The following is a 15,845-nucleotide window of genomic DNA, read 5'->3' on the forward strand; positions in this document are numbered from 1 at the left end:
TCATCTTCGTGTCCCTGCAGAATCCCTTTAACAGTTACATGGTCAGGCACCATGCAAAAAAATATAGTGAGCGTAAGTGGCCATGCATACCAAACCTAATGAATCCTACCGGAGCGATAAAACGTGCAGTGTATACTTTGCCACTTATCTGTTTGACAGGTGTCCCTGCTTTTGCTTGTACTTGTCTGTACTATGTACAAATACCCAAAACTTCAGATGTGAATGAATCATATTTTTTTTCTTCTTCAGAATGAATTCACACATCCCAAATCATGATCTACGATAAAGTATTATTGTATCAAAACTCTCTACCAGTTACTCTGTGTATCGCTATGGTTACAGACTACAAACCCTTTGTAGTCTGATTCTGTAGTCACACTGTTTTCCATATTCCATATTATTAGTACAGCACATAGAAAGGAGTATACAGTATATACCATCAGAATACCCAGAGCTTGTTTATAGTCTGTTATAGACATAACATAATCGGATGTTTTCAATTAAAAATATATATATATATTTTTTTTGGTGAGTCTGGCCATTTACCTTCAAGCTGTCCTATACCTATGTTCTCTTCACCTGACCCAGATCTCCGCAGGCAGAAAAGAAAGTGAACAGCTGGTCGGTGCTGAATTCTATTCAACTAAAAATTTCCCCAAAATGTTTGTTTAAGGCAAGCTGTGTACAGAGATGAACAATAGCTGGATGAGGGGGATTAGGTTCTTTTTCCCATTTATTTATGTTTCTCTTTGTCATATTAATTGGATCCACTGCAAGGCATGTTGTATAATTTATGAAGTGTTAAACTAACATTAAAAAGATGAAGCTTTCATGTTCCATTGTATCAAACAGCATACAAAGCACCGTTAACTAAGTGGGAATGTGCCGTAAAAGCGAGGATTGCTAAGCGGCATGTCCTTGTAGATGTCTCCGTATAATATTGCTGGAAACAGGATCTATTATTCACATTCAGTTATTAAATGGATTGTGGGGCCGAGCGATAACAAAGTAGAACAAATAGGCAATTCCAAACCTGTTTAAGATAGTAAAATAGAACAGTAAAGTTTCTTCCAGGCAAAGGTCACTAATGTTTATGGGACCTAACAAACTCGTCGGCCAAAGGCAGTCAAGGGGAAAGTAATAATTTGACGGGATGGATGTTTCCTGTTCACTCGTTTGGTTTCCTCTGGCAGACTACTCATTCTCATTGAAGAGATGTATTGAAGTTTGTTTCACTGAGAATCGGCACCCCCTGAGCTACATCTAAAGGTCCCCATACACTGTATACTCTTGTCTCCAGGTACGGCCATCACTGTAAGGTGTATGGGGCTCTCCCGACCGTCCACTGACAGATGATGTTGGAATGATGGAAAATCACCACCTGACCCCTTTTTTCTATGAGAGATAAGCCACAGTAAGAACTCTCTGGCTACAGATTAATTATCCCTCCCCAAAGAGATCGCAGGAGCCAATCCAAACATGCCTGTGTATGGTGGTGATGGGGGGGGGTAATTGGGCCATCAGTTATTGAAGGTGTATGACCACCTTAAAGCAACTCTGTACCCACAATGACCCCCCCAAACCACTTGTACCATCAGATAGCTGCTTTTAATCCAAGATCTGTCCTGGGGTCCGTCTGTCCTGTATTGTCCTAAAAAACAACTTTTAACCCTTAGGGGACACAGCCAGTTTTCATTTTTGCGTTTTCGTTTTTCCCTCCTCGTGTATATAAGGCCATAGTGCCTGCATTTTTCCACCTAGAGACCCAAATGAGCCCTTATTTTTTGCGCAACTAATTGTACTTTGCTATGGCAGATGTAATTTTTGCCTAAAATGTGCCGGGAAACCAGAAAAAAATTATATGTGTGGTGAAATTGAAAAAAAAAATGTTTTTTTTTTTTTATTTGGGGGGGGGGGGGGTTGTTTTTACTCCGTTCGCCCTGGGGTAAAACTGACTCATTATATATGTTCCTTAAGTTGTTACGATTACAACGATATGTAACATGTATAACTTTTATTTGATTTGATGGCTTGTAAAAAATTTAAACCTTTTAAAGAAAATATATGTTCCTTAAAATCGCTCCATTCCCAGGCTTATAGCGCTTTTATCCTTTGGTCTATGGGTCTGTATGAGGTGTCATTTTTTGCGGCATGATGTGTTCTTTCTATCGGTAACTTGATTGCGCATATATGACTTTTTGATCGCTTTTTATTACAATTATTCTGGATTTGATGCGACCAAAAATGCGCAATTTTGCACTTTGGGATTTTTTTGCGCTGACGCCGTTTACCGTGTGAGATCAGGAATGTGATTAATTAATAGTTCGGGCGATTACGCACGCGGCGATACCAAACATGTTTGTTTATTAATTTATTTATTTATTTTTATTTATAAAATGGGGAAAGGGGGTGATTCAGACTTTTATTAGGGGAGGGGATTTTGTGTTATTAAAAATACATTTTTCTTTTACTTTACACATATACTAGAAGCCCCCCTGGGGTTAGGGTTATTTCCCCTGGGGTTAGGGTTATATACCCTGGGGGACTTCTAGTATGTGCACTCTGATCTCTCATAGAGATCCATGCAGTATAGTTATACTGCATGAATCCATGAGATCGGTGTTCTATTGCTTTTGGCTGCTGCAGCCAAAAGCAATAGAATGCCGAGCCGGGATCAGCGCCATTACGGCGCAGACCCCGGCCCGGGATGGATGCGGGGATCGCCCCCCCGCAATCGCGCCGCAGGGGGGCGATCCCCCCACTAGACCACCAGGGATGGATTTGAGCAAGTATTTAGAAGCAGCTGTCAACTTTGACAGCTGCTTCTAAGTACTTAATTAGCACGGCGATCGGACCGTGCCCGCTAATAGCCGCGATCCCGGGCTACATGCGGCACCTGGGATCGCGGCAGTTCAGAGGGGGGTCGCCGCGCGTTCAGTAACGTCCTGGTGCAGCTATGGGTTAAACTGGCAGCCCCCTTGCCCAACGGCCGTGGCCTAGATTGTGTATGCATTAGGCTGGCACAACCCCTCTGTCCCTCGTCCCCGCCCTCCTCATCATTAGGAATGCTTCAGGCCGATTGTCTCCTATTCCCCACCTGTGTCAGTACGGCACATGGGCTGGATCGTTAATGCAACTTTTCAATGTTCAGACAGGAGAAAATGTTCCAGTGGCATTCCTAATGATGAAGAGGGTGGGGAGGAGGGACGGAGAGGGTGTGCAAAGTTAGGGCACACATACTCCAAGCCATGACCGTTGGACACGGGGCTGCAAATTTAAAAGTTGTTTTTTAGGACAATAACTGCATCACCTGCCGAACGGACCCCAGGACAGATCTTGGATTAAAAGCAGCTATCTAATGGTACAAGCGGCTTGGGGGGGCAGATTGTGGGTACAGAGTCACTTTAAGGAATCTCTCTAACCAAATAGTACCCTGCTCTGTACTGAGGAGGAGCAAGAACCCCAGAGCAGCTGTCTATAGGTGATTGGCCTTCCCTTTTGGATCAAACTTTGGTTTAGCTACTAAGAAATAGTTTTTCTCTTTCTGTAAGAGAGCCAGTTTGCTACTTTTTCAAAACCAGTGATTAAATGCCGAACTTTCGGGTTCGGACAAAACTCGAGCGTGTTCTAGGTTCGCTCATCTCTACTTGTGAACATCATACATTTTAACATTATCCTTAGCACTTGGTGGCCCTATAGAAAATTAATGTTGTGGCCGTGCAGGTACCCCCATTCTTGGGATCGTGGGACCCTCATCGATCAGCTTTTTATCCCCTATTGTATGGATAGGAAATAACAAGCTGAGATGAGAGTACCCCTTTAAGTTAGCCATATACATGCGATAGCTGGAGCAGCGGTCTCTCTCCATCCCACCGTACACATAAACACTTGGCTTGGCCGAATCTGGCAACAGATTTCCTGTTCAAGAACAAAAAGTTCAGGCGATTGAAATTCAATATGGCTGGTGCTTCTCTCCCCTGACTTCATCTGTGGAGGCAGAGTAAACAAAAATGGTTGGCCGGTCCCACCAAAAACATGAAGTAACTGTGTGGCATTATTGTTTGGCCGTCATATGTTACTATTATGTGGACACAATAGTAATGAAACCCTCTATTGTATGGTTCTTTATATACTAGTACACTGGCATAGACCAGACATAGATGGCATAGCCTTCAGCAGTCAGAAAGCTCGAGGCTTTACAAAGCAATGACTAATAGCCACAATGCTGCCCTGAGGTGACAAGTGGGAGGAATGAAGTCAAACTGGTAAAACATGAAGGAGGTATTTACTACGACTCGAAGTGGCTGGGCCCAAGGGCAAAAACACATGGGGGAGATTTATCAAAGATGGTGTAAAGTGAAACTGGCTCAGTCGCCTTTAGCAACCAATCAGATTCCACCTTTCATTTTCCAAAGAGTCTGTGAGGAATGAAAGGTGGAATCTGATTGGTTGCTAGGGGCAACTGGGCCAGTTTACACCATCTTTGATAAATCTCCCACTATGGATCTCCCACTATGGATGTTTTATCTAATTCATTTCTTAGGTATGGCCAATAGGGATTGGGGGGCATCAACTGAAACCACCAGTGGGTGTGGACCTTCTATAATTACCGGTTTGGCTCTGGGCCGTTCATAAGGGTGTTACGTAAGTGGTCCCCTAGTTTTCACCCATAACCCCTCTACAAGGTGGCACCAGGTCTTGGATTTGTGTGGTCTTGGTCTATGGGTGTATTGTATCCAGGACTCCTTAACCCTTAGGGGACACAGCCAGTTTTCATTTTTGCGCTTTCGTTTTTTTTTCCTCGTGTATATAAGGCCATAGCGCCTGCATTTTTCCACCTAGAGACCCAAATGAGCCCTTATTTTTTGCGCAACTAATTGTACTTTGCTATGGAAGATGTAATTTTGCCTAAAATGTGCTGGGAAACCAGAAAAAAATTATATGTGTGGTGAAATTGAAAAAAAAAAAAAAAGTTTTTTTATTTTTTTTATTGGGGGGGTGGGGGGGGGGGTTGTTTTTACTCCGTTTGCCCTGGGGTAAAACTAACTTGTTATATATGTTCCTTAAGTTGTTACGATTACAACGATATGTTACATGTATAACTTTTATTTGATTTGATGGCTTGTAAAAAATTAAAACCTTTTAAAGAAAATATATGTTCCTTAAAATCGCTCCATTCCCAGGCTTATAGCGCTTTTATCCTTTGGTCTATGGGGCTTTGTAAGGTGTCATTTTTTGCGCTATGATGTGATCTTTCTATCGGTTCCTTGATTGCGCATATACGACTTCGATATACGATATAGCTTTTTATTCCAATTATTCTGGATTTGATGCGACCAAAAATGCGCAATTTTGCACTTTGGGATTTTTTTTTACGTTTACGCCATTTACCGTGTGAGATCAGGAATGTGATTAATTAATAGTTCGGGCGATTACGCACGCGGCGATAGCAAACCAGGGATGGAGATGAGCAAGTATTTAGAAGCAGCTGTCAACTTTGACAGCTGCTTAGTGGGCACGGCGATCGGACCTTGCCCGCTAATAGCCGCGATCCCGGGCTACATGAGGCACCCGGGATCGCGGCAGTTCAAAGACCCCCCTCTGAACTCCCATAGCGGCACCAGGACGTTCAGTAACGTCCTGGTGCAGCTATGGGTTAAAAGAGAAGTCCGGTGAAAATTTTTATTAAAGTATTGTATTGCCCCCCAAAGTTATACAAATTACCAATATACACTTATTACGGGAAATGCTTATAAAGTGCTTTTTTCCCTGCACTTACTACTGCATCAAGGCTTCACTTCCTGGATAACATGGTGATGTCACTTCCTGGATAAAATGGTGATGTCACTTCCTGGATAACATGGTGATGTCACGACCAGACTCCCAGAGCTGTGCGGGCTGTTGCTGCTGGAGAGGATGATGGCAGAGGGACACTGAGGGACACTGGGCATTGGAGGGACACTGGGCTCTGGGAGTCGGGTCGTGACATCACCATGTTATCCAGGAAGTGACATCACCATGTTATCAGGAAGTGACATCACCATGTTATCCAGGAAGTGACATCACCATGTTATCCAGGAAGTGACATCACCATGTTATCCAGGAAGTGACATCACCATGTTATCCAGGAAGTGACATCACCATGTTATCCAGGAAGTGAAGCCTTGATGCAGTAGTAAGTGCAGGGGAAAAAGCACTTTATGTCAATAAGTGTATATTGGTGATTTGTATAACTTTGGGGGGCAATACAAAATTTGCCGGACTTCTCCTTTAAGACTACATCAAACCTCTGCAGCTGTGAGGAGTCAAAGGCTGAGCGTTCAGGTTCAGAGAACATTGCCGAAGCCAAACAGTTTTCCCTCTCTGATATTGGCGGCAGCTCACCTTGTGGTCCCAGAGATACATAAGAGGAGAGTATGGGTACAGGCCAAGGTCTGGGGAGGCAGAGTTCATGCAAACTCAAGGATTAAGGGAAAGGAGAGGGCGGGCAGCACAGGTTACAGAGGTCAGTTAACACGCCAGGGTCATACACAGTAATGGATAAGTATAAAGTTATAAAGAGAAGTTATATAGTAGGTGGTTATCACTGATTGGCTGGGTTTTTTAAGAGGCAGGAAGGAAGCTTACAGGCACCCTATGGGCAAAGCCAGCAGCAGCAAGTGTAGGAGAATTGCAGTGGGGGTGCATGGTAATTAAAGGAAAAGTCAGGCGAAAATTTTTATTTAAGTGTTGTATTTGCCCCCAAAAGGTATACAAATTACCAATATACACTTATTACGGGAAATGCACATAAAATGCTTTTTTCCCTGCACTTACTACTGCATCAAGGCTTCACTTCCTGGATAAGATTGTGATGTCACAACCCGACTCCCAGGGCTGTGCGGGCTGTGGCTGCTGGAGAGGATGATGGCAGGGGGACACTGAGGGACACAGGGCACTGGAGGGACACTGAGCATCCCTCTGCCATCATCCTCTCCAGTCGAGTCGTGACATCACCATGTTATCCAGGAAGTTAAATGACCATGTTATCCAGGAATTGAAGCCTTGATGCAGTAGTAAGTGCAGGAAAAAAAGCACTTTATGTGCATTTCGCATAATAAGGGTCTATTGGGGATTTCTATAACTTTTGGGGGGGCAATACAATACGTTAATTTTCCACGGACTTCTCCTTTACAGATGATCCGGTGGCTGTGCCAACCAGGATGAGCACTACTCCTCCCTAAGGGGACCACTCATGTTACTGGTACATGGTACTCCAACGAAAATCTTTTTCCTTTAAATCAACTGAATTCAGAGTGTTCAATAGATTTGTATTTTACTTCTATTAAAAAATCTCTAGTCTTCCAGTACTTAACAGCTGCTGTATGTCCTGCAGGAAGTGGTGTATCCTTTCCAGTCTGACACAGTGCTCTCAGCTGCCACCTCTGTCCATGTCAGGAATTGTCCAGAGCAGGAGAGGTTTACTATTGGGATTTGCTACTGCTCTGGACAGTTCCTGACATGGACAGAGGTGGCAGCAGAGAGCAACATGTCAGACTGGAAAGAATACACCACTTCCTGCAGGACATACAGCAGCTGTTAAGTATGGGAAGACTTGATATTTTTAAATAGAAGTAAATGACAAATCTATATAACTTTATGAAACCAGTTGATTTTCGCCAGAGTACCCCTTTAAAATAAGAAACCCCCAAAACTACATATAGAAAAGCGGTAATTTAGAATCTGTAAAGAACTTTATATTCCTAGTCCAAATGCGTGTGATAATAATTATGACTGGTAATAGCTTCCTGTACGTGTGCAGAATGCGCGCTGAAAATACTCCAGCATTCACTGGGATAATGCATTGTTAATGCCGCATCTGTGCGCTGACATAGGTCTGCGTAATATCCCTGTGCCAAGTTGTCATGGTGCCCGGGAATTATTTGGGGAGACTGAAGCGCCTGGCGAAGCGCCGCTCTTAGTTTGCTTGTTAATATAAAACCCTAGAATCTGTTTGATCATTAGGTTAATTCTATGTTAAGGATATTACTGGGCCGGAATGGAGTGGTTTTAATTCTGTTATTAAATTAGCTTATGCCAGCTGCTATTTTATTGCCTGTACTGCGCTGTTTATGAGCCCGCTGGACACAACTTTCTATGGCTCCTAAAACAGTCGTGGTGCATGGTGCGCCCTGACAGCTACTGGGCTAGAAACAATCTCTAGCTGTCTGTCCCAACTACACATAAGATATTAAGACTTAGTACAAGGGGCCATTTGGGTGCACAATGGTGGTTGTCCTGCAAAATTCTGGGTGAAAAACCTGGTGCTCAGACAATGTTCCTAAATTGCAATGCAAGCATTACGCCCCCTATCATGCGGTATAGGAAGTGCAGTTATTTAAATCTCCATACTGCAAGGAGCAGTGATGCAGATACTGTATGTGCCGAGTGTAGGGTCACTTGGGCACTTATCACGGTGGCCAGAAGTGGTGTTGGAACCCACCCCCGGCACTGCGACTGAGAGAGGCATAACCCCGGTGTAGGTGTGGGTGCGATCAAAAACAGTGCCCGAGAGATCGTGGTGCAAAAAAGGAGACCCCCAACCATGCCTAGTAAGTGACGCTGGTTGACCTCAGGGTCTCAAGGTCTGGCTAGCTCACTGACGTCGAGGCACATAATGGTGTCTCTACAGTGTTTTTTTTGCATATTTATATTAGAGACAGTGACACCTAGTGGGAAAACATACAATGCAATATCCTTCATCCCCTTTTGTGTGATACCTGACAGAGATACTTTGCTCAGGTGTAATAAAGACTTAGTGATACACCTGTGCTGGGACACTACATATGCATTGCTGCTCGCTTTACGTTGGTCAGGCTAGGATAGGGGGCACAATACTTGTCTGGATCCGGTGCAGGCAATCCATGCTACACCACTGGTGCCCATGTTTGTTTTTTTAATATATTGTGGTACTAAATCAATAGTAGGTAGGAGAACCTTCGGCCCCCCAGCCATACCCCTGTGCTTTGGCGTTTCCATTACTGACTCGCAGTTTCTTTCAGAAAGTTGTTATCTTCGTCCTCACAGAGAACACATAGCTGGAGTAGCCGGCTATCGACCTGTTTTTATAGTGTATGTGGATATTATTCCAGGTTGAAGAGGGCAGAGTAAATGGTGAAATAATATATGCTGATGGATGATGGACCAATACTTATGACAATGTGGTCAATTCCACAGGATCATCAACTATACGGCTGCTCTGAGAGCACTATGGAGGTACACAGATACATGGATATGGGTTTCTCTTTGTTTCTTGCTCCTCGCTTGACGTATGGCCCTTCTACCTGATTACAGCAATTTCTTTTCTGCCAATCAGAAGGGTCGTGTAAGCAGTAAAGAGGTCGGCATTGTTTTCTAGAGTGAACCATCGATGCATGGTACTGTCAGTGATGTAGTGGTGTAGGGTTGAACATTGCTTAAAGGGTTTTTTGTTCCTTTCAAATCAGCTGGTATTAGAAAGCTATGCAAATTTTTAAATCAATTCTTTTTCAAAATCTCCAGTCTTCCCGTACTTATCAGCTGCTGCATGTTCTGCAGGAAGTGGTGTATTCTTTCTAGTCTGATATGGTGCTCTCTGCTGCCACCTCTGTCTGTGAACTGGAACTGTTCAGAGCAGGAGGCATTTTCTAGGGGGATTTGTTATCGCTCTTAACAGTTCCTGTCATAGACAGAGGTGGCAGCAATAAGCACTGTTTCAGACTAGAAAGAATATACGACTTCCGGCAGTACATACAGCAGCTGATAAGTACTTGAGGTTTTAAAATAGAAGTAAATTATAAATCTATATATGACAATAGCATCTCCTGCTTGTCTTGTTGGCAGGGTTCTGATGGATTGATATGGCAGCGTAGGTCATAACAATTGCTCCCAGCATTGCCATCTTAGTACACTTATTAGGGCCTGGTATAGGATGCCTGTCAGTGTTATGCTGACGGGCATCATACACTGCAGTACAGAAGTATTGTAATGTACTATACAAGCGCAGTCATGTTCCTGCGACTGAGGGGAAAAATGGGTAATAAAATGTTTAAAATATGTGAAAAAAAAAACAAAACAAAGCCAACAACATAATTGTTTTGGCCATGTCCGTAATGGCACAAAGTATAAAAGCTATCATGTTATGTAACCAGCATATGGAATGCTGTAAAAAAAAAATGAATACCAGAATTGCAGTAATAAAAAGCAATTAAAGGTCTTATGTACTGCAAGATGGTCCCAGCAAAAAGTAAAACCTGCTCAAAAACAAGCCTGAACTTAATGGGAGCAGTGAGAATCTATAGGCAGTTTATAGGGGCAGCTGCAGGCTAAACACAATGCGGACATTTTACTGAGGAGAATTTTGATTGATATTTCATAAAGTTGCCTAACTTTGTATTCTAACTTTTTAAAGTAAATTCATCTATTTATTTATTTTTATAGATTTTTTTTACATTGAGTGTTTTTACATTGGCTGTGTCAGGAACTGCAGGGCTGCTCAAGCACAATTACATATGGCTAGTGCATCATTAGTGATACTGATCCTCCCCTGATGTCTATATAATACATATTACCATTAGAGTAAACATTACACTTGAGGAAGCTGTCTGTGTCAGTAGCGTGCAGCCCACCACACCGTAGTGGTTGACAGTTATGCCCGTACGGCTGCAGGGCCACTTACCCAGACAGCTTCCTAAAGTGTATGGGGAGATTTTTTAAACATGGTGTAAAGTGAAACTGGCTCAGTTGCCCCTAGCAACCAATCAGATACCACCTTTCATTTTCCAAACTGCTTGTGAGGAATGAAAGGTGGAATCTGATTGGTTGCTAGGGGCAACTGAGCCAGTTTCACTTTACACCATGTTTGATAAATCTCCCCCTATGTCTATTCTAATGGTAACATAGTATATAGACATTAGGGGAGGCTCAGTATCACTAGCGATTTGTAACTGTGTCAGGACCAGGGCTTGAGCAGCCCTGCAGTTCCCAACACAGCCATTAGAGGCAGCAGAGAGGCTGTGCTGCCACCATGTAAAAATGTAAAATAAAATAAAAATTCTTTATATTACAAAGTGATATAAATACATGAAAAAAAAAAAAAAATTAGAAAGAACGTAATACGCCTTTAAGGTAAGATTTTAGAAATTTTCAGGAGCCACCAGCACGCTCCATGGTGTGAGCGGGGCAAAAGCAACAGGAATTTCTCACATGGAATGATCGATTCCTTCTATGACTGGGTATCAGGAGGTAGGGGAAGCAGATCGCTGCCAGGCCGTCTCCCAGCTCCATAACATATACCATGGCATAATACTTATATCGCAGGTGCGACACTGAGAATATTGTATATATATATATATATATATATATATATATATATATATATATATGTAATGTGGGGACGTCTTATAATACACACAGCGGTAACATTTAGTTCCAGAGATAAGAACGTAACAGATTTTACTTAAATTTCAAATACAATTTTAATCGAGGATTGCCAGAAGCCGACACAATGGCTGCCGTGTAAGCCTGGCGGATTGTGTTCTGGTTTCTCAGTACGGCTCAGCCTGTACGGCTATCACAAAGGATCCCTATTAATACCAGGACAATAGGGGCGATATAAATAAGGTTATCTAAGCTAATACAATATGCCGGCTACAAAGGAGAGCAGGTAGAGTCTGGATTAGCCGAGCAGCAGAAATGGAATTAACGTATAGAAAGAAAAGTGACGGCACCGCTGAATGTTATCAAGGAGGATTTAACAGCGCAATCCCTCTTAGAGGCCTACATTTGTTTTACAATATAATAAAGATCTGCTGAATGCATTTAGTACGGCTCCAGCTGATATAGTCATCAAATGTAAACCGAGCATTTGTTATAGTCCTGTATTACTGCGCTCGACTGACTTAGCTATGAAAGTGTTAAAGGGGTTGTTCAGCAATTTTTTTTTCTCTTTCAAATCTGGTGCCAGAAAGTGCCAGAAATTTTTAATTTACTTCCATAAAAAAAAAAAAAACTCAAGTCTTCCAGTACTTATCAGCTGCTGTATGTCCTGAAGGAAGTGGTGTATTCTTTCCAGTCTGACACAGCGCTCTTTGCTGCCACCTCTGTCCATGTCAGGAACTGTTCAGAGCAGGAGAGGTTTTCTATGGGGATTTGCTACTGCTCTGGACAGTTCCTGACATGGACAGAGGTGGCAGCAAAGAGCGCTGTGTCAGACTGGAAAGAATACACCACTTCCTGCAGGACATACAGCAGCTGATAAGTACTGGATGTTTTAATAGAAGTAAATTACTCCGTGTCTGGAGCAGTTCTGGATTTACTTCCTTGGGAAGTGAAAATCCAGCGACCCAATCCTTTTGTTTTTGGGGAGATAAGCTGCCACCAATGGTGTCTTGTAGCAACTGGATTTCCCCCTTCTCATACATTGAAAATACATGCATGCTCAGCCAAGCCGAGTGTACATGTATACTCTGGAGTCCAGTCAGGAGGCTTTATACTAATCTTATTTTTCCAGCTCACATTGAAATGCGCCCAAGTTTCCGCTGGGCAGGGGATGGCTGAGAGGCAATGGATATACTTGCTACTTGTACAGTTTATTCTGCCTTTATATAACGTGTTTCTTCCTCGTCTTCTTCTGTCACCCAGCCCCTAGAGTCCTTCTCGTATTCCACTTTGCATGTGTTTTCTTTCTCTGATAAATAGCTGTCTGGTATTTCCCCAGCTTAGCTGGCTCTGGGCTGCAGGACATGCTGTGTCAATAGGAAGGAGCGGCAGGGATACAGTAACAAGTGGTTGTAGTATACAGAAAGCATAGTAATACTCAGATCTGTACAGTCCACTGATATTCACAGAAGAGATACACAACATCTCTCCAGCCCTGTCGCCTTGAAGGTCCATAACTGAAGATTACATGCTGATAAATGATTTATATACTAGCATGCAGACTGGCTGCAGCCACCACTAGAGGGAGCTCACTGCATACTATTATACAAGCAGTAGTTGCAGCTCTGTATTGGAAAAAAAATCTGCACAAAAGAAAAAAAAAGAAAACACACATTTAACCCCCTCCCATACTGATTAACTTGGAATTGTGAGGCCCAATAGGCACAGGAACCAATGGGAGTTATGATAATCTCTGTTATATAAATTCTAAAAGCTATAAAATTTTATGCAATACCTGGGAAGAAGCATGTGAATAGCCCTGGACCCCTGAAGAGTTATGTTAGAGGCCCTGGACCCCTGAAGAGTCATGTTAGTGATCCTGGACCCCTGAAGAGTCATCCAGTCCCCCAGGCCATTACAGTGGCAGCCTATGGTGTGTGCATAGTACATAGATGTATCTTGCTTTATGGTTCATGCACCAGATACCACCAGAACTGGTCTGTAGTGATGTCAATCAATCCAGGACTGCATGACTCCTCATAGGTAGGCTCAGACTGGCCTACCGGAAAACTGTGGAATCTCCTGGTGGGTCTGAAGCTAGAGTGGGCCACCTCCCCAAATGGACTAGGCCAACAGGAAAAACTGCCAAGCTGGTGTCAGCACTCGGCCTGGGCCCCCTGCTTCTGGGTTGGCTACAGGTGTTTAACCTACTCCATTAACTGAACGGACTTCAACAAGCGCTCCCAGGTACATGCAGTACTCCAATTGACAGAACAAGGAGCTATTTGCTCCCCACCCTGCCAATTACTCTTTAGACAACACTTTACTCCTTATAACTCCTTTATTTTCTCCTCTTTGCTGCACAGGACATTGCACGGGACACGCTATGGTGGCAGATTAGAGGGTAATAGGTCACATTCACTTCAAGGACAGTTCCCAAAATAACTAAGAGGTGGGCAAACCCATTTCCCTATATTATAAACATTTCCTAGTACTGCGTCCGATGGTATATTTTCTGAAGAGCCCTGGTTTCTTAGTGGCCCATCGCTCCCTTTATAACACTGAATAGAAGTGGGTCATTGAGCGCCTTTTATACAGATGATATGCTGAGTGCCACGCACACCACTCAGCGGGTCCGATAAGTGACATTATCACAATAAGTGGCGAGACTAGCGCTCTGGTAAGTGCCGTATAAAGCGAACGCGTTGGCTGACACTGACATGAAGTGCCATGTGCCACCTGCGGAGCGGCCGGTGCGACAAACAAGCGCCCTCCTGTTAATTCCCCGGTGTTGGGTTTGTATTGTATTACAATGCAAGAGAATATTGACCGGAGAATTCAGCTTATACGCCACATTATTTCAGTGTCGGTAAATCCACATTGACTTTGTCTTTGACTTGTCTTTATTTAGTCCCTTTGTGAAGAGAGATAATGACAGGGATAAGAAGCCAGGAGAAATCTTTTTATTTTGCTGCTACAAATTGCCTCTTTCTTCTCTCTTTTGTCTTCCTTCTCCATCCACAGGCTGTGCAGTGTATGCTGGCCTCACTCCATTCAGAACTTGACATTCAAAGGTACTTGATGAAAATTGAATCCTCTCAGAGAGTTAGTACTTTATTCCTTTTTTTTTGTGTGTGTTTTATTCCTTTTACGGCTTGCGATTTTCCACTTTTAATGACGTGTAGTTTGCAGTGTGAATGGATCGGCTAATCTGAAGGGAGAATTGCATGGATTACACTTAACAAAGCATGGCTTAGGTGGCATTCCCGGGGGGGGGGGGGGGGGATAAAAAATATCTTGAACTATCCTCTGTAGGTGGGTAAACTTATCTCTGGAAAACTATATCTAAAGCTTAAGAGGAGAAATATGGCGACCATTATGACTTCCATTGAGATGGCTGGGGCCCTGTGCAGTGGGGATGCCCTCCATATGGGTTATTGTAATGTTCCTAAATAATGCAATTATACTGTCCTGATTCACAGGGTCTTATATTATTATTTATTTATGTGTTTGTTTGTTTTTTGAAGAAAGGACTAGGACTTATTTTCAGGGCGGTTTTAATGAAACCCAGTATGCCCCTACACTGTATCCCCACTATATATGGTAGTTAGCTGCCATATATTAGACCCCTATTCTGTAAGTTCCCTCCCCATACTGAATACCTCCCTCTCTCCTCTGTAGTTCTCCCCCCAATATTGTATTCAATCCCACCCCCTGCAGCAAGGCCACCCATTCTGTATACCTCCTTACCCCCTCTGTAGTTCTTCCTGCATTCTGTATACCTCCCCCTCTGTAGTTCTTCCTCCATATTGTATACCTCCCTTTCTGTAGTTCTTCCTCCATATTGTATACCTCCCCTTCTGTAGTTCTTCCTCCATATTGTATACATCCCCCCTTGTAGTTCTCCCCTCCCCATACTGTATAACCCCCCCCCTGCAGTAAGACCCCATAATGTATACCTCCCTACCCCCTCTGTGGTTCTTGCTCCATACTGTATACATCCCCATCCTCTGTGAGAATGAGAGTGCAAATTACCCATGAAAAAATAAGCACCATAACTTTCCATACTTCAAAATAGATAATAAACTCTTTGCGTTGCACCTCAGAACCAACTGCCTGGTACCCGCCCCTGTCTTGTAGTATCTGCCCACCACTATCTAAATAAATTTACTAGAATAGAGAGAGAGATGAAACAACAGTGTCTCCTTAGCCCTATACTACTCAGGAGAGGCTGTTGTTTCCCCACCCCTTGGCCAGGTGATCACTGTGTGATGTCAGTGGTGGGCGGGGTTACAGATGGGGTGTTACAGCTTGCCTGGCAACAAAAAAGACAGAGAGTCTCAGAAGGGAGGGGGAAGGACAGAGGTGTGGAGACAGAGTGGACCAGACAGTGAGGATTCTCAGCAGCTTCAGGGTGTCAGGATGTGCTGCAGACAAACACACCAATT

General features: G+C 43.3%; 1 protein-coding gene across 20 annotated transcripts in view; it reads left to right on the top strand.

Annotated features, from left to right (window-relative positions):
- KIAA1217 (KIAA1217 ortholog) overlaps nucleotides 1-15,845 on the top strand; it is a 454,907-nt gene that overhangs the window by 291,776 nt on the left and 147,286 nt on the right. For 13 of the 20 annotated variants that reach the window (XM_069959082.1, XM_069959081.1, XM_069959065.1 and 10 more), the window contains exon 3: nucleotides 14,422-14,502. The exons of 5 other annotated variants lie outside the window; for them this stretch is intronic. In XM_069959082.1, coding sequence (XP_069815183.1) covers nucleotides 14,422-14,502 — 81 coding nt within the window. Of the gene's footprint in view, nucleotides 1-4,463; nucleotides 4,544-14,421; nucleotides 14,503-15,845 lie in introns of those variants that run through there. 2 more of the 20 variants (XM_069959069.1, XM_069959070.1) reach the window with 2 other exon arrangements.

This window comes from Dendropsophus ebraccatus, chromosome 2 (genome assembly GCF_027789765.1).
Source record: "Dendropsophus ebraccatus isolate aDenEbr1 chromosome 2, aDenEbr1.pat, whole genome shotgun sequence".
NCBI lineage: Eukaryota > Metazoa > Chordata > Amphibia > Anura > Hylidae > Dendropsophus > Dendropsophus ebraccatus.